Source organism: Mirounga leonina, unplaced genomic scaffold, assembly GCF_011800145.1.
Source record: "Mirounga leonina isolate KUSES-001 unplaced genomic scaffold, KU_Mleo_1.0 Mir_152, whole genome shotgun sequence".
Taxonomy (NCBI): domain Eukaryota; kingdom Metazoa; phylum Chordata; class Mammalia; order Carnivora; family Phocidae; genus Mirounga; species Mirounga leonina.
The window spans coordinates 6610162-6627976 of record NW_023270380.1 but is presented as its reverse complement, the minus strand read 5'-3'; the positions used below and the strand labels follow the sequence as shown (position 1 = coordinate 6627976).

The window sequence follows — 17815 nt, the reverse complement described above, 5'->3', positions numbered from 1 at the left end:
AAGGGCACTCCATGGGACAGCATCCCCCAGACGGGGCATGAGGTGGTCCCATCCTGTGGACTCGGCTCTGTGCAAAGCGCTGGCAGGACTAAGAGAAAAATATGAGCAGTCCTGCCTTCAACAGGCTTACAGCCGGAGAGGAGAGACCCAGAGGACACAAGATGGGATGCAGACCAGAAAGGCTCCAGCCTCAGCTGGTCCAAGCTCAGGCAGCGAGCAGGTGAGCAAGCCGTGGGCTCTGCCTCGTGGTGGGCACATCGGCCTCCTCTGCTCCCCAGCCCCGTCCTGCCGCCCTCTGGCACTTGCAGCTCCTGGTGGCAGGGAGAAGTATGGGTGGATCAGGGTCAAGTCATGGCGAATCAGGCTCCCTGCTTGCTACCCCCACCTGCCCGTGCTGGGTCTTCAGGGCCGGGATGTGCAGAACGAAAGACCCAGCCAAGAGCTGAGGAAGGAGGGAAACACAACCCACCTAGTCACCTTCTTTATAAACCCAACAACAGACACTTGTTGACTTCCTGCAGCCCCTGGCCTCTGCAGCTCATCTGCACACGTTGGGCTGGGAGTGGACTGAACAGAGGCAGGTGTGGGAGGATGGCGTCCAAGGCCAGCCTGGACCCAGGACACCCTTCCCGGAACATGGTGAAGGATGGGGTTCCCAGCCGTGACTGTCAAATGTTGGGTCTAGTATTGCAGCCATCTAAGCAACCCCATGCTTTGTTCCAACACTTCCACTTCTACAAATTTATTCTGAGGCAGGGCTTCTCAAGGTGTTCCTACAGAATTGAGAACTAATCAATGTTACTGGAAATAAGCCTCATGTGATCAAATACATTTAGAAACTGTTAAGCTAAACGGTTTTTCCCTGCAGGAATTTCCCAGTCTCGAAAAGACTAATACCTGTTGTAAATCTTCAAGCAAAACATACGGCATGCAGTTTTCCAAACTTACTTGGCCTCTTATGGTCGTCTGAGTGTTCCGGGGCACAGAGTTTGGGAAACACTGCCCTACGCACCAAGCATGGATGGACACTGTTCACCGCAGCCTTAGTAAGACTCACGGTAATTATAACACAACAAACAAGAAGGAGAACTTTAAAATGATATTCAGACCCCCCCCCCCCCGCCCCTCACACGGGGCCACCAGCCATGCAGCACACAGAGCTCGAGGGGCCCACGGGTGGGGCGTCCCACCCTGAGGGGGGCCCTGGGCCCCACCCCGCCGAGCTCAAACTCATCCCTGCCTGGAGGGGAAAAGTCATCACCAGGGAAAGGCACAATCTGATGGTCAGTAAATCATTTGATCCTCTCGAAACTAAAAGCCAAGGTGATAACCACATCAAAATACAAGCCCTGACTGTGATTTGTAAAAACTCGATCCACTGCTGATTATTTGTGACACATCTATGTCTTTTTTTTTTTTTTTTTTTGAGACAGAGAGAATGAGAGAGAGCACATGAGAGGGGGGAGGGTCAGAAGGAGAAGCAGGCTCCCTGCCGAGCAGGGAGCCCGATGCGGGACTCGATCCCGGGACTCCAGGATCACGACCTGAGCCGAAGGCAGTTGCTTAACCAACTGAGCCACCCAGGCGCCCCCAAATGACACCTTTTGTTTTATACTGTATATATCTGAAAGCCAGGAATATAAAGTAATAGATCTGTGTGTGTTTTAAAACTGATGATCTGTCTAGTTGCTACTTAAAAGAATCACAGAGTTTACAGCCTCTCAAAGTTTGGAAGATCATGTCTGTTTAGTGAGCCTGTTAAGATACAGACATCTGAGCTCCACTTCTGAAGATTTTATTTATTTATTTATTTTTTTTTTTAAAGATTTTATTTATTTGAGAGAGAGAGTGAGAGACAGCACAAGAGGGAAGAGGGTCAGAGGGAGAAGCAGACTCCCCGCCGAGCAGGGAGCCCGATGCGGGACTCGATCCAGGGACTCCAGGATCATGACCTGAGCCGAAGGCAGTCGCTTAACCAACTGAGCCACCCAGGCGCCCTGACACATCTGTGTCTTAAATGCAATTGGATCTATTCAAGCTGTGCTAAGAAAATCTTCCTTCATCCTTCAAGTTAATTCTGAAGGTTAAGTTCCTCAGAGTTGCATTTAAATTTCTGGTACTTTAAACTGCAATATTCTGTTACTGTGTATACACACACACACACACACGGATAGAGCAAGTATACGCACATACAGATACATGTATATGTGCCCACACACGTATACATACACATATACGTGCATTTTTTACAATACAATTTCTGCCTCCGTCAATTAAAATGTATAAATGTCCGGATCAGGTTTCCAGCAAAATAAACCCAAACTCTCCTACCCACCCCACCCCAATCTGTGCTTCAAGAGACGTCAGTAAAGGTTGTTCGTGCCCAGAACTGGAGCTAAATGTTCTGGGTAAGCCCTGCTCTCTGGCCTGCCGGGGATCCCTTATCTCGCTGCCCATCTCCTACAGTCTGCGCTGGCTCCCGCTGACCTCAGCAGGAACCCAGCTGGGAGGAGACAGCTCCTGAGGGGGAGGCAGACAAAGATTAATTACCCTTTCCCATTTTATTGTGCTCCTGACAGCACGGGCTTTGCCTGCTTAAGACCCATAAAATCGGAGAGAAGGAAGACAGAGACCGTGTGAAAAGCTAAGGAAAACTCGAGGCCAGACAAAAATTCAGATCATTCCCACATTCAGATTGATGGAATTCACATCAGGTCCACCGCATGGTGCACTGAATCCGGACTCAAGAACTGTAAAAATGGGGACAAGCTGGTCTCTGACCTCAAGAAACTCACAACCAGACACAGACATGCCAGCAGTGTGAGAAGAGGAGAGGTGTAGAGAGGTGTGAGGTGATCTGAGGAGGTGTGAGTAGGTGTGGGGAGATATGGACAGGTGTGAGCGGGTGTGCAGAGGTGTGGGGAGGTGCAAGGAGGCATGAGATGGTGTGGAGAGGTGCAGGGAGGAGTGAGGAGGTGTGAGAGGGTGTGGGGAGGTGTGAGAGGGTGTGAGGAGATGTGAGAGGGTGTGAGGAGGTGTGATAGGATGTGGAAAGGGGTGAGAAAGTGTGAGGGGGTATGGGGAGGTATGAGGAGCCACGAGATGGTGTAGGGGGGCGTAGAGAGGTATGAAGAGGAGGTGTGAGAGGATGAAGTGTGAAGGGGTATGAGGAGATAGAAGAGGAGAGGTGTGAGGGGGCGTGATGAGGCATGAGGGGATGTGAGAGGGTATGGGGGGGTGTGAGAGGGTGTGGAAAGGGGTGAGAAGGTGTGAGGGGATATGGGGAGGTGTGAGGAGGCACGAGATGGTTAGGGAGGCGTAGAGAGGTATGAAGAGGAGGTATAAGGAGATAGGAGAGGGAAGGTGTGAGGGGGCATGATGAGGCGTGATGAGGCATGAGGGGGTATGAGGGGGTGTGAGAGGGTGTGAGGGGGTGTGAGGGGGTGTGAGGGGGTGTGAGGGGGTGTGAAGGGGTGTGAGATGGGGGGGAAGGCGCACAAGCCAGGGGCTGTGGGGGAATGTGAATATGGCCCGAGGAGGCATGAGGCGGGGAGGCGTGAGGAGAGGAGGCTGCCTGGCGGGGGGCACCTCAGCGCCCCGGGGAGGGCCGCGTCACAGCAGCGGGGCTAGGCCAAGGGGCAGCAGAGCGAGGCAGGGAAGGCCTGACAGGCCCTGGGCAGCAGCGCAGGAGGGGTGCGGTGGGGTAACAGTCAGCAAGCAGAGCTGTGCTTTAAGAGGGCGCAGGGGTGAGGACGAGAAGCAAAGCGCCGCTGATGGGTTGAGCAGGAAGGTGAAAACGGATGCATGTGTTTAAAGGCACATCAAAGACAGAAGGTAGGGGAGTGGTGACTCAGGTCAGGGGGGTTTGGGGAGACACAGGGAGTGACCGCTCGGGCTACAGGGTTTCTTTGGGCGGGGGGGGGGGGGGATAAAAATGTTCTAAAATTGGCGGCGGGGATGGCCGCACAGGGCTGGGAATACAGCATCCCTGAAACAGGGTGCCTCCTGGAAGGCGGGTTATGTCCCCACAAATGTGCAGGAGCAGGAGGGAAGTGAGCAGCGGACCAGGGAGGGAGGGGCCTGGGTGGGGACATGCCCAGGGTGGGGGGGGGGACTGCGGGTGGGAGGGTGCTTTTGGGAAATGAAAGAGAGGGGCCATTTAGGGGGACTGGGGCCTTGGTTTTAAGATCAGGAGACCCAGACGTCATGAGAAGGGGTCTCAGCCCTGCACCAATGGAGGGAGGGAGAGGCCAGAGAGCAGAGGGCGGTGGAGGGTGCCCCCAGAGGGAGGTGGACGGTGGGGAAACTGAGGCAGGAAGGAGAGCCCAAGAGGGGGTCACAGAGATGGCAGGGAAGGTGGCCCTGGGGGACCGGGAGGCCTGGCTGGAACCCTGACCTGAAGGGAGAGTCTCAGCTGCTCTTTAGGGAAACAGAAGGGCAGACAATGGGGTCAGGTCTCCTTTCCCTGCCATCCCTTTGGTGTCTACACAGCTGGTGAGAACCCCAGGGTTTTCAGGAGCCGCTGTGGCCATGAGGGCTGGAGGGCAGGGCAGGGCGCGAGCACGCAGCCACTTCCATGGGAAGCTGATGCTGTGTCTCAGAAATACAGCATTTCCCGTCGCAGATGCCTGTGGCCTCAGCATCACCTCCACTGTGTCATAAAGTCCTGCCTAAAACTGGGACCATGGGAACAAAGCTCGGTGATTTCCCAAGAGGCCATCCAGGGGTGCAGACGTCACTGTGAGCGATCCTGGCTCCTCGGGTTCTGATTTAAGACCAAGTTCTGGGTTGGCATGAGGTGAAGCTGGAAGCTGCCCCAGGCCGACCCCTGAGACTGGGCTGTAATGTGGGCAACCTCCTGTCCCACCTACAGGCCTGCCCAGGGTCCTGTCAGTAACCCCAGGCCCCTTGCACCACCTTTCAGATGACGCAGGAGGGCCCAGTAGGTGACGTCCTTGCTGGGACAGAAGCAGAGTCTCTAGAGCGGCTGCTGACCTCAGCCTCCCTCCCCCCATAAATTATAGTCCCTGACCCTCTCACCAACTCTGTTCCACCCTTTGCACTCTTGCCTGCCTGTTCGTCCTCCTACTGACTCAAGTTGGCATTTGCTGCCTCACGATCATTTTTCCTAATGTCATGTTGGCTGCTTCTGGCAGAAACGACCATGCTATTCTTTGTGGGTATGACAGTGTCCCTTGTGCATTCAGACAAACTAAACAAAAGTAACCTCTCTGTCCCCAGAGGCAGTGTCTGTGGCGACTGAATGGAGCACTATGCTTCCAGACTTGCACTTGATTCAGAGGCGCTGTATGTAGCCATTCTGCCCTATAAACTCCCCCCACCCCACATGACCCGGGTCCCTGGGTCTGCCCTTCTGGGCCCCCACTCCCTGGAAATGAACAGGCTGAGCAGACACTCCCCAGCCCTAACAGGCTCCAGACTGCACACACCTGCCCCGCTGGGCAGAGGTCTGGCCGTGGGCTAGGGCCCCCAGGGAGACCCTCCCAGGAGCTGAGCGGGTCGGAGGCTGCGTGCGCCAAGCAGGCCGAAGTCGAAAGAAACCAGTATGTCTCTCTCGCTCACACACGCACTCTCTCTTCAAATGTATGTACGCAGATTCACTTGAAAATGCTCCAAATTTATGGTAGGGTTAAGATTCATTATAAAGTACGTACATCATGTACACCCAAAGAAACTACCTCCCCCAGGGAAGCCTGGGTGGCTCAGTGGGTTAAGCGTCTGCCTTTGGCTCAGGTCATGATCCTGGGGTCCTCAGATGGAGTCCTGCGTCAGGATCCCTGCTCAGTGGGGAACCTGCTTCTCCCTCTGCCTGCCCCTCCCCCTGCTTGTGCTCTTTCTTTCTGACAAATTTTTAAAAAATCTTAAAAAAAAAAAAAAAAAAAAAGAAACTACCTAGCCCACACTCATGTACCCACCACACAGTTCAAGCTGGAACACAGCCATCTTTGTTCCAACTCGGTTTTCATTTTTAACAAATGAAAAAGGTAACCCTGAAGCCCCCGGCATCTCTCTCGCTGGTTCTAATCCCTCCTCTGCGGAGGTAATCCCTTTCTGAATCTAGCCTTACCATACCCAGGAAGGCTTATAATTTTACCATGTATGTGTGCATTTACAAATAACACCTAATATATCAATATACCATATGTAAAAAATACAGAGTACCATCTTGTGTGGGTTTTCACTTCATCTGAACAATATTAACACTTTCTAGACCCTTGTGCAACTTGTTTGTTCGCCCATGATGACATGTTCGCAATACACATTCTCGCTAAGGCCCGGTGTCCCACTGACCATAGGCCACAGCTTTGTGCCTTTCTCTGGCACAAAGACATGTAAAGATGATCAAGAGTGTGCACTCAAGCTGGCTCACCTGGACCTGAATCCTGGCTCCACCAATTGTCAGCTGTGTGACTGTGGAAAAGTTACCTAACCTCTCTGTGCCTCAAGTACCTCACCTGTCAAATGAAATTAATCACAGTACCCATCTAGTAGGTTTCTGTGAGGATTAGCTGAATTAACCCAGGTCTTGCACTTAGACAAATGCCGGTCACCTAACAGACACTCTGTGTTTATGTGTTTGCTACTGTCATTAGTCCTTGTCCGTGTTCTCCAACCATGATTCTAAATGCACAACTACTAAACCATGACCACAGAGTCCTTTTTGACCATAAAAGGAATTTTCACACTCAGAAAGGTTAGGAACCAAGACACATTCGCCGTTCGCTCTTATGGTTCCTCCGTGCTGCCCACTTCCTGATATATTGGGGAAATTATGCAAACCCGAGGCCCTGGTCTCCCCAGGTGACAGCCAGTGGTCAGCTGCCTCCGTCGGAGTTTCCCCATGCTGAGCACCCTCATTCACCAGAGCAGGGTGACACAACAACCAGAGTCCCTGAGACCCAAATGGCACATTTCTCCCCTTCTGCAGGAATCCCCAAGGACGAGCATAAGCCAACTCCAGGGGGTCAGCCATCAGGACAGCTCTCTGCGAAAGCGAGGCAAGCATGGTGTCTTCATGTGCATGGAGATGGACCATGCATTTAAAGCCATGGAATGCCATGAAGGAAAAAGGCGTATACGCTGTTTGTGCCACAGAATTATGGGGTGCAGTAGCCTGAAGCCAAGGTGAGCTCTGTCCGGGTCCTGGGCTGGCCACATGTGAGGGGTCCCCAGGGAGGTGACTGGGCTCCAGGGTCATGTCTTCACCATTTCAACTTCTGCCTTTGAACTTGGCAAGCCCACGGCTCGAGGAGCGGGTCCTGCTCACTTCCTGGCCTCGTGCTGTCCCGAGGAACACAGACAGAGTCCCCAGCAATTAAGTGAGCTGCTTTTGCATGTGATCTTGGGATGCACAGTGATCTTACCTCCGCTCTGAACTTCCCTGCAAGTGCTGTTAGCCAGCTCCAGCCCTCCCAAGAGCTCTGATGTACTGTCCCGTCTGCTGACCCAGCACCTAAGACGCCCTTCCAGGCACCCGCGTGCATGCACATACGCACATGCATGTCAGTGCCACCGCATAGTGGGACAAGGAGCATGAGCTGGGTCTCTTGCCTAAACTGCCCCCGACTCTCAGTGCTCACTCAGGGAACAGAGGGAAAGGTCTGACAGGAAAGAGGCATCTCTGCTTGCTTCCTCCCGTCCTCTCCTGTTTCCAATTCCCACCAGTCCAGGCAAGTTCTGCTCCCGCCTCCACGCATCCAGTGGCTCAGGAGGGCCTCCCTGTCCTCATCAACAGAACTGGGCTCCATCTGACAGCGCCCACACCAGCCAGGCTGCCCCAGAAGGCTCTAGGCCGGCAGGCAGCCCAGGAGGGGCAGTAGCGCCCTGGAGAGCGCCCCTCACAGTCAACCAGCAACACACGGAGCCTGGCCTTCAATTTTCTTGCTTTTCCTCGTCATCGGGCACCTGAGTGTCTGGATTCGGGGTGTGGCTGGCCAGACAGCCATGAACCTGCTTGGCTCAGCCCTGATGACCTCTCTTCGCCTTTCTGAGTCTTGGTGTCCATCCGTGAGACAAGAGGGTTAGTCCCAATACCCATTCAGGTGCCTTCTACCTTTAAAACTCTAGACATGAAGGGCACCTGGGTGGCTCAGTAGGTTCAGCATCTGCCTTCGGCTTAGGTCGTGATCCCGAGGTCCTGAGATCAAGTCCCGCATCAGGCCCCCCGTTTCTCCCTCTAACCTCTGCCCTGGCTCGTGCTCTCTCCCCCAAATAAATTAATAAAATGTTTAAAAAAAAAAACAACTCAAAACTCTAGGACATGAAGAGCCTTCCCAGAGGGCAGCCTGGGGCCTCTGCCCTGGGAAGCCCCACCCGTCCACTGCAGCCTTGCTTCTCAGGGGGCGTGGGCCCCACCTGTCAGGGGGAGGAAGGAGCTGGGCCTGGGTCACAGAAGCCCAGTCCTGCCCTGGGGCCCGCTGACTCCCCTGGGCAGAGGCCACAGGGAGAAGCACCTGCTGTCTCGCTGGGACAGATGAAGACTGACCATTCAGATCAACCTCCCTGGCAGCATTCTCTCTCTTCACCCTCGTGAATGGAAAGGACCTTGACCATACAAGGTGCCACAATCATCACTATGTTTCTGAGCCGCTCCTATGGCAACCGCCACCGTGGGGCACGATCTGCAGGTCAGGGCCCTGCCTGCAATTGTTCCAAATGTGCATGACACGCACATAAAAGAGCACCTTAGTAGCAAGGAGGAGACCTTTTCCAGCAAGGGGAGCTTAGCCGGGGGGGTCAGTGGCCGGCCAGGCCCAAAGGCTCCTGGAAGGAAGGCCCCGTGTGGCCGCCGTGGGCCACGTTTTATCACGGCCACGATCTGTGCACCAAAGTACACAGAACTACAATGTAAGTTAGCAGCAAAAGTGCCTCAGGTGTCTTTCCCTCCCCAAAATAACTTCCTGCCTCAGGAGTGAGGAGCATTCTGACATTCCCTGGGGACTCTTGCCCTAGCTGGAGGCAGTGTGGTACTGGCTACGGACGGCCTGCTGGGGTCCCCCCCAAATCACAGGCTGAAATCCTGCTCCTCCATGTGATGGCATCAGCAGGTGAGGCCTCTGGGAGGCAGTTAGGTCAGGAGGGTGAAGCCCACGTGAAGGGCAACAGTGTCCTCATGAACGGGCCCTGGAGAGCACTCTCCCTGCTCTCCACCACATAAGGACCCAAGGAGAGGCTGCCATGTGCAACCAGGACAGGCTCTCACCAGAGCCCAACCATGGTGACACCCCGACCTCAGACTCCCAGCTCTAGAACGGAGAGAAATAACTGGCTGTGAAGCCACCGTGGTATTCGGTTAGAGCAGCCTGAGCAGCCCAAGACGGCCCCGACGGGGCTCCTTGTATCTACCCCGGACAGAACAGCCCTCAATACTTGCCAGAGAGGAAGCAATGTGGCGGAACGCTGGGAGTGAGGCCTCCTTCCGCTCCTGGAGCTGCCCCTGGCTCACCGTGGTCCACTGGGTGGGGCCGACGGGCACCAGGACAGTGAAAACCACATCCCATCAGAAACAATGAAAGGAACTGAGAATGTCCCACCCCTGCGGACAGGTACTGGGAGAGTACATCTGCCACCACAACTGCAAAGGGCTGTCCTGGGAAGAGGGACTGTATCTGCTCGGAACGGCCCCAAGGGGAGGAACTGGAGCCACCCAGACTTCCCCCAAGCACCACCTTTCCATCCTGATGCTCTGAACCCCAGGAAGCTGCCGCCAGGAACAAACCAGAGCAAAGAGATTTGCCTTTACACTTAAATAGTAACAAACGCCACTGGTTCTTTTAAAAACATGCAATGTGCATCCTAGAGGAACAATCGTAGAGATGGAGTGACCATTGGAGACATCCCACTTTGTGTCACCGCTGTAAGGACTGTCACCAAGTAATGTCAGCCCTCATGACATTACTTGACCTACTCATGAGATAGGGTGCAGCCTGGGGAGCTGAGGTCCCTGTGTGGGGGGGATTTCTGCCCTGCGGATTACGCATAGCAAGTGTGTCTGCCAGGAAAGGGGTAGAGGGCTGATGATGTCACAATATATCAAGCCGGTGGAGGGCCCTCGTCTATGTCTCCCCAGCCCCTGGCCGACAGGAGACAGGTTCCCTTCTGTGTGCTGTGGGTGGCATGTGGCTCAGGGCACTCCCATTTCCGTGTGTCCTTCCCCATAGTCAGTGGCCCTCGGGGAAGAAAACCCAACTTACTGCCTCTGGCCTCAGGCACCTGCGTAGGTGATCAGTAAGATTTGTTCAAAGCAAACAGCACTCTCTAAGCAGGAGATGAAAACCCAAGCCCAATTCCAACTTGTCCCGGCAACAATAACAGGATAAAGATGGGGTGGGAGCTTGGTGATAAATGCTGGGTTTGTTCTAACCTGGGCCCGAGGACCAAATCCAGCCCACAGCCTGTTTTTGTATGGCCTGTGAGCTAAGAGCAGTTTTTATCTTTTAAAAGAGACGTATGGGAAAAAAAAAAAAAAAGAATACACAGCAGAGACTGTATGGGGCTCACAAGGCCTAAGATATTGACACAGGCATCCCGCGCTCCTTCCTTCCTTGCGCCGCCCCCCCTCCCCCATGAGCAAATTTGAGGAAATCAACCCACTGGTAGAGAAAATCCACTCAGGCTTCATCTGTACTCATTGGTGAACAGACTCAAAACTTAAGCCCCGGGATAATTAAAAAGTAAAATACTGACAAGCCTCTGCAGACCTCCCTGAATGCAGTGTGGCAGGTATCGTCTGGACCGTTTGCTGAGGCTATTTCTGTCCCGAGAAAACCTGACCTGCCAGAATGTCAGACCTGAGACAGACAGACCCACAAACCAGGAAGAGGCTCCTCTCGCTAGAGCTGCAAGGAGAACAGGAACCGACTGACCAAAGCCACTCTCCAGATCACATGATTTGCAGTTCTCAAAAAGCGGAGAGTCTCTGAGTGATGTCACAAGGATGAGTAGCCTTCCATTCCGTCAATGTCCTTCTCTGGTCAGGCCGTCCCTCACCGCCCTGATGATGTCACCTCCAAGATGATCCCCTCCCAGGCACCGGAGGCCTTTGGGGGCTAAGACGATGGACACACAACAGCCCCCCAGTTGGGGAGGGCACGTGCTGTCAGACACAGCCGTGGACCACCCCCCGCCCCCACTAGTCCCTGCTTGCCTGACCTGAGGAAAGACAGGGGTGCTCAAAGATGCCACAAAACCCTGTAGATGGCAGGGTGTGTGGGACCCAGACCAAGGTTCCCGATGGGGACAGGAGCCGCAGGTTTGTGCTCGGTGCACAAGGACACAGCCGGTAGGCTCAGCTCAGCTTCTGCTGTTGGGAAAATCAAGGCTTCGTGGTCAGTGGGGTTGGATTTCGGGTTCGCTGTGAGAGTCTAATCGTTCCCAAGAGTGCTGAGGCCATTCATGAAATGTGGTTCACCTTAGGTTGGCACTGAAGCAATAATAACGGGAGCGGAGAGAATTAAAAGCTTGTGCTTTGAGGAGAGATCTTGGGCAACTGGGCTGTAGAATCAGAGGCCTCTTCTTAGGGAAATTTTTAGAAGTGAGGCTGGGAAGCTACTTCCTGGGAGGGGCTGGTGGTGGATGGTCGACTGAATGCAAGTAAGGAAAATTCTCCTGGGTTCCATGTGTGCCTGCCCTGGCAGAGGCGCACACAGGTACACACACATGCACACTGCTCTGGAGGCTGTGAGCCCAATGAGTGACCACAAGGAGCCCGAGACCAAGAGGTCATGGGTGTGGTGCACAGAGGTGAGGCCGAATATACTTCCTGCCCTGGTGGGACTGTTGGGTCCCAGCTTTGAAATAAGGTACTTGGGGATTAATGCTTGCCTTGTGTGTTCCTAAGCTTCTTACTTCTTCATAATCACCAACAGGCCTAGAAGCGTCCCTCCTCACACCTCCTGGATTTGGACCTGGCACACAATAGTATTTGGTAAACATTTCTTGATCTTGATTAAATGGACTGCCAAGAAGCACAGCAAGACTCACGTATTCCTAAGATCAATACCTCCCTTTTCCTGGTAGGGCTGGAGAGAGGGTCCCTGGATTAGATTTTGGCTGCCTCCTGGTTCCCTACCAGCAAGGATGAGGACAGGGGTGCACTTCGAGTTGGGGGTAGCATGTGCAACAAGCACAAGCTCACAGGTGCTGGGCCTCGACCTGGCTCTTCATACCAGACTGAGTGACCTTGGACAAGTCACTGGAATTCTCCTGGCCTCGGTTGGCTCATCTGCAAAATGAGGGGCTGGGCCGCTGAACCTCCCACTCTCCCCAGCTCTTGGCTTCAGGAGCCGCAGCTATGAGGAGCTGCTCACTTCCACACTCCCTCTAAGGGCAAGCCAAGTGTCACTGTCATTTTATAAACATAAATGTTGCAACATGGTGGTAGAAGTCATTTCGATGACACGGTGGGGGTGATACAAGGCAGAGCTGGTACTGGGGTCTGACCTTTAAGACTGTGGTTTGGTATCTGGGCAAGAGCCAGAGTCCCTCCTGTTACATGCAGAAAGAGCACCTTAACTGAGGTGCAAAGGGTTACAACACCGACGGTGTCTCCTTTAACCTGCTCCCACCAGGGGGATAAGCACCGTGGTCGTGGTCGTTGATTTCCTGGTGAGGAATGTCAGTAACCAGCCATGGGAGCCACACTAGGGGTGAAGCCAGGATTTAAACTTGGTCCTGCCCACACAGTCCCTGCTCCTTCCATTCCCAGTGCTGCCAACCCATTTATAGGCCTTTGCTGGCACACCATGACCCCCTGACTCCCACGATATGCTCCAACAGTCCCCATGAGCCTCAGCTCCCCCCCACCACCCGCCCTAACTGCCCTGCAGCTTCCCAGCCGCCCTCTAAGACGTGCTGGAGTCCTGGCTTCTGCGTCAGCATCCATTAATCACACCACATCTCCCCCCACCCCGCCCCCGTCCCGAGAGTTCACTTCTCCTTTTCCTTCCTCAAAATACCCTTCTGTCATGGCAGGAATTTGCCATCGGGCTCAAGACAACGCTGAACCAGTGAGACGTTGAGCCCACTCTGCTCCACCAAACTCAGGGGCCCCAAGGGTCTGAGGTCCCAGGGCAAACAGCTGGAAGACACAGCTGCCCAGGTATTGCTGAGCCCATGGCCACACCAGGAGCACTACAGACAAATCTGCTTGCCCAGGGGCTGCCCTGGAACACGGCTGGCAACCTCTGCTACTGGGCCTCGACCCCACAGCCTGGGGTGGAGGGCACCTCAATACCCCATGCGCAGAGATTCCCCCATGCTCCCGCTGTCGGGGTCCTGCTCTGCTGGAAACCTCTACGTGAAGAGCAGGCTCTGGAGGACAGACCTCAGTTCAAGCCTCAGCCCTACCACTTCCTGGTGCAGCAAAGAGCTGAGTGGGAGGGGCGCCTGGGTGGCTCAGTCGCTTAAGCATCTGCCTGAGGCTCAGGTCATGATCCCAGGGTCCTGGGATGGAGCCCCGCATCGGGCTCCCTGCTCAGCGGGGAGTCTGCTTCTTCCTCTTCCTCTACCTGCCGCTCCCCCTGCTTGTGCTCTCTCCCTCTCTCTGACAAATAAATAAAATCTTAAAAAAAAAAAAAAAAGGCAAAAAGAGCTGAGTGGGAGTTTAGCTGTACCCCACACTGGTGCTGGGGACCAGAGCCAGAAACGACAGGTACTCAACACTCCATGTTCCAAAGACAGCCCCGGACATTTGGGGCCAGCCGTTCACACACCTCACACAGGGCCAGCTAAGAGTCAGCAGAACCAGTCCTACCACTAGCCTCCTCCCCACCTTCCAGCCTATCCGAGAAGGTGGAGAGCGGAGAAAAGGAGTCATCAGCCCGTCCTCGGCAGGAGACTGGCATTCACGGTGGCACATGCGACCCTCACCCCGGGTCACTGAGGAGAAAACCCCAGGGGAACTGCTCAGGTGGATTAGGAAGCAGGGGGCCTCACCACCCCACTCCACGGACAGGTGCTTGCTGAGCTGGGAAGGCTCAGACCCAAGGGGTGTAGACATGAGAACAAACTGGGTTGCAGGGAGAGTCCTAGCAGAGGCCACCCTGGGCCGTGGGGGGTCTGAGGGCACCAGGACCCCAGGGGGTGGTATCTTCCTCCACTTGGGGTTTCTGTGGGCGGCAGAGAAGGAAAGGGGGCGGGTGGGGACCTGGGAGGAGACCCGGGGGGGGGGGGTACCAGCGCATGGCCTATGTGGCCAGACCTGAAGAAGGGATTAGACAGAAGGCGGATAGGCAGAGGGAGCCAGGATAAAATAGAGTCGGCCATGTAGACGCGGCCCCATGGCAGGGTCACCCACAGAGCCAGAGGCAGAGCAAGGCTGAAAGTGAACAGGCAGAGCGTCACTTGAGACAACCCTGCCCCTCCTCGGGCCAGCCCCAGAAGAGCCAGATTCCAAAGATGGTGGGGGAGAGGCTAAGAGCGAAGGACGCACCGCAAGCTTCCACTCCAAGCCCCAGAGGGACGGGACCATGGCCCTCCATCGGCTGTGGGGAGAGGAGGTGCAGAGGCTGCGGGGCACTGTGGACGAGCTCCTCACCATCCCGCCCCTCGGAGGGCAGATAATACCCTTAGCCCAGGTTATCAGCGAGGCTCCGCGGAGACACATGAGGAAGCCCCAGGCACGGGGCCAGGCACAGAGCACAGGACAATGACGGTGAAGACTTCCTCCAGCTCCAGGAGCACCTTCCATCCCTCCCAAAACTTCTGTCATGCTGCTCCTCGGCCACTGCCTTCTCCTTCTCCCCACCCGGCCCCCCGAAATGCCACAAGCCCGCCTCTTCTCTGAGAGCTCAGGGCCCACTCAAGCCTCCCAGAGCTTCAATTACACTCTCCAAGTCCCCGGAGTTATCACTTAACTGTGTGGGGTATACAGTTCGCCTCTCCCCAGCCGGGGGTTCAGCTCCCAGAGAACAGGGGCTGCATCTATGGTAGAGTATGTTGTCCCATCTGAACACTGTACCACAAGGCACAGGCCATCACTCAGATGCCAGAGATGTGGGCGGCCTCCCAGTGCCTCCATGGCCGGACCACGTAAACTTGAGCGAGCCATTGAACCTCTCTGACCCTCCACAAAACGGGGAGACCATCTCAGCACTTCTGTCAGAGGGCTCTCGCGGAGAATAGGACAAACCAGTTAGAACCGAGCCCAGCACCCAGTGTCTGCTTCTTCATTATTTGCTGCTCGCCACCCCCTCCCAAATCTGATGGACTTGTTCTGAGATGTGCCCTGGGGAAGCCGTAATTTTTAAAGGTCCCGGGCCATTCCAGTGGTTGAGAACCTTGTCTAAGAGAAGGCACGTGGGAGGGAGAGGAAGGGAGAGACGTCAGAGCTGAGAGTCAAAGAGTGACCCCCTTTATGCCTCCCCAGAAATATCAGTATTTGTCAGGAAGCCAGGGCGTGGCTTTGCTCTACAGAGTCTCGGAGGCCAGCACTTAGGTACCCCCTTCTCCTGCCAGCCACCCTGGAGATATGAAGAGAAACAAGACTTGGAAGATCCAAAGAAGCCAGGGCCAGGGCTTGAGGCCTCTTGGCTGGAGTGGCTCTGTCTGCCTGGTCACTCTTTCCCTCACTCAGCATTTACTTGCCAACCAGCAGATGGTGCAGAAAATGTGCAGCCCTGCCCCTAATCCAGCTAGTGCAGAATTTGCATGTGATTAGCACGGAGCCATGGCACTGGCCTGCATTTTCCTTTTTTCTTCTTCCTTCCCCCCCCACTTTTTTTTTTTTTCTTAAAAAGGGACACAAATAAAGACCTCCATACAAAATACGATCACGGCCACAGTTCTTGAAATAACATCAACCTACCTGACCTTTGTATCTTGCTGGAACTACCTCTTTGGATCCGATTAAAAAGCTAGAGTGTCTGCAATGGAGCTGATGACTGCCTGAGTAACTAGCTTTTGGGCTCAAAGGTAGTTTTTGGACAGATGATACCGATGACTCGTGGACTGGAAAATACGTGGATACACCAGACTTATCAGAAGGCTACAAGTGCAGAGCTGTTTTTTAAGACAATAATAGCTACTAACTAGTACATACGCTATTTTGTAGCCAGACATATTTCCTGCAGATTTTCTCCGGGGCTCCCACCACACCAGGGCAATCCTTTTCTAGCCTTTCTTTTTTGAGGCGAAGACTGTTTTCTTACCGTTTTCTTTAGAGAAACAGGGACGCTGTGAAAAGGAGCAGAATGCCTGCCTGCACAAAGCCTCTGTCCGTGAGAGAGCTCTTAAACTACCCTCCGCAGGTGACACGGGTAGAGTCCTAGTGAAAACGGACATTTTAGTGCTCAGAAAGCTAATGAGAATCAGAGATGACCATGACGGTGTTGTGTAATTAAACCCTTTTGCAATACTTGACGCGGTATTTGCAAAGCACTTAACAATTACTGCCCTTTTCTTATTCACATGTTCTCCCATTAGCTTATTAACAATATACCTCATAAACTGGTTTCCCTGTGCCCGTAAAAGAGCCCCAGTAAACTTTATGGCTTTTTCTTGGGGCCTCTCCGACCAGCTCAGGCAGCAAGCTTGACCTCCTGCTGCAGCAGCTGGGGAGCTGGGTGTTACCCCAGACTGCCGTTTAGCAACCCTGAGAAATGAATTCGGGAGCCCTAGTTCATTCAGCAGGGCTCCGACGCAGGAGATTAAAAACCTCTCATCCCAAACCGGACAGTCCCGCCCTGCCATCACTCAAAAATATCGGTGACTGACCCCAATCTGGAGGCCACCGTGCAGAGGACCTTTCCAGGCTCAGATCAGGTGCTTGGGATGAGGGGACGGAGGAGGAAGGTCTAGAGTTCGAGCCTCCCTGGTGGGCACACCTCCCAGCAGGACCCGTTCGGCCGTGTGCGGGAAGCCCCGCCGCGCCGGCTAATGCGGAGCTACACGGGCAGACACCGACTGGTGGCTCCGACCCTCACTTTCTTTCTCTCTTTCTCGCCCCTTTTGGGAATGGGAGGGCGTTACCTGACAGAAGGGCCTGCAGGGAGGACAGGGCTCGGGCGACCCCAGAGCCAGTGCGCTCTGCCCACACTCTCGGCCCCGCGGCTCCGTGACCGCCCCAGGCAGCCGCGGCCTCTCCCCTGGCGCCGCGCGCAGGGCGGGGGCCGCTCCGCCAGGTGAGCGCCCTCCCAGGGGCCTCCCGCTCCCCGCGCGGCTGCCCGCGACTCACCTGCGTGAAATACAAGTTCATGAGCGTGAGAGTGAAGAACTGCAAGCACACGGGGAAGCAGTAGAGCAGCCAGAAGACGAAGGGGCTGAGCGCGTTGGCCGCCACGAAATCTTTGAAGTAGAAGGAGAAGAGGACCGTCCGCAGGGAGGCCCAGAAGAGGCAGAGGAAGAGGAAGACGCTCTGGTAGCTAAGCCGCTTGTGGCGGTAGCGCAGCACCAGCCAGAGCTGCACGTAGATGAACACGAAAAGCAGCGAGTAGAACACGGTGTAGACGATGGTGAGGCCGAGCTTCACGTAGGGGGGCACGGCCGGGGTCAGCGTGGGCGGCAGCGAGTCGTTGCGGAGGGGGTCCCACGGCGGAGCCTCCATCGGGCCGGGGACGCTGCAGCGGGGCCGGGGGCGCCTCATCTGGGCTCGCGGCCGCCGCCGCCGCCCCCGTGGGGGTCTCCGAGCATCGCGCTCCGCCCGGAGCCCGGCGACTGGAGGAAAGAAAACAAGCCGCACTTCCTCCCCCGGCACCACATGATTCACTGGGGCGGCCTTTGTCTGCGATTGGCAGCGCCGCGCCCGCCGCCCCCGCGCGCCCCTGCACTGCCCGGGGCGCCCGCGGGCACCCACCCC

At 55.1% G+C, this 17815-nt stretch overlaps 1 protein-coding gene across 2 annotated transcripts in view; it reads right to left on the bottom strand.

The window, feature by feature from the left end:
* The window catches only part of GPR137B (G protein-coupled receptor 137B), a 51453-nt gene extending 33722 nt beyond the window's left edge, over positions 1–17731 (bottom strand). For both annotated transcript variants that reach the window (XR_004679873.1, XM_035008517.1), the window contains exon 1: positions 17195–17731. Coding sequence is in view for 1 of the 2 variants with exons in the window: in XM_035008517.1 (XP_034864408.1) it covers positions 17195–17602 (408 nt within the window). In the remaining variant the exon portion in view is untranslated. The remainder of the gene's footprint in view (positions 1–17194) is intronic.
* Between the last annotated feature and the right edge of the window lie 84 nt (positions 17732–17815).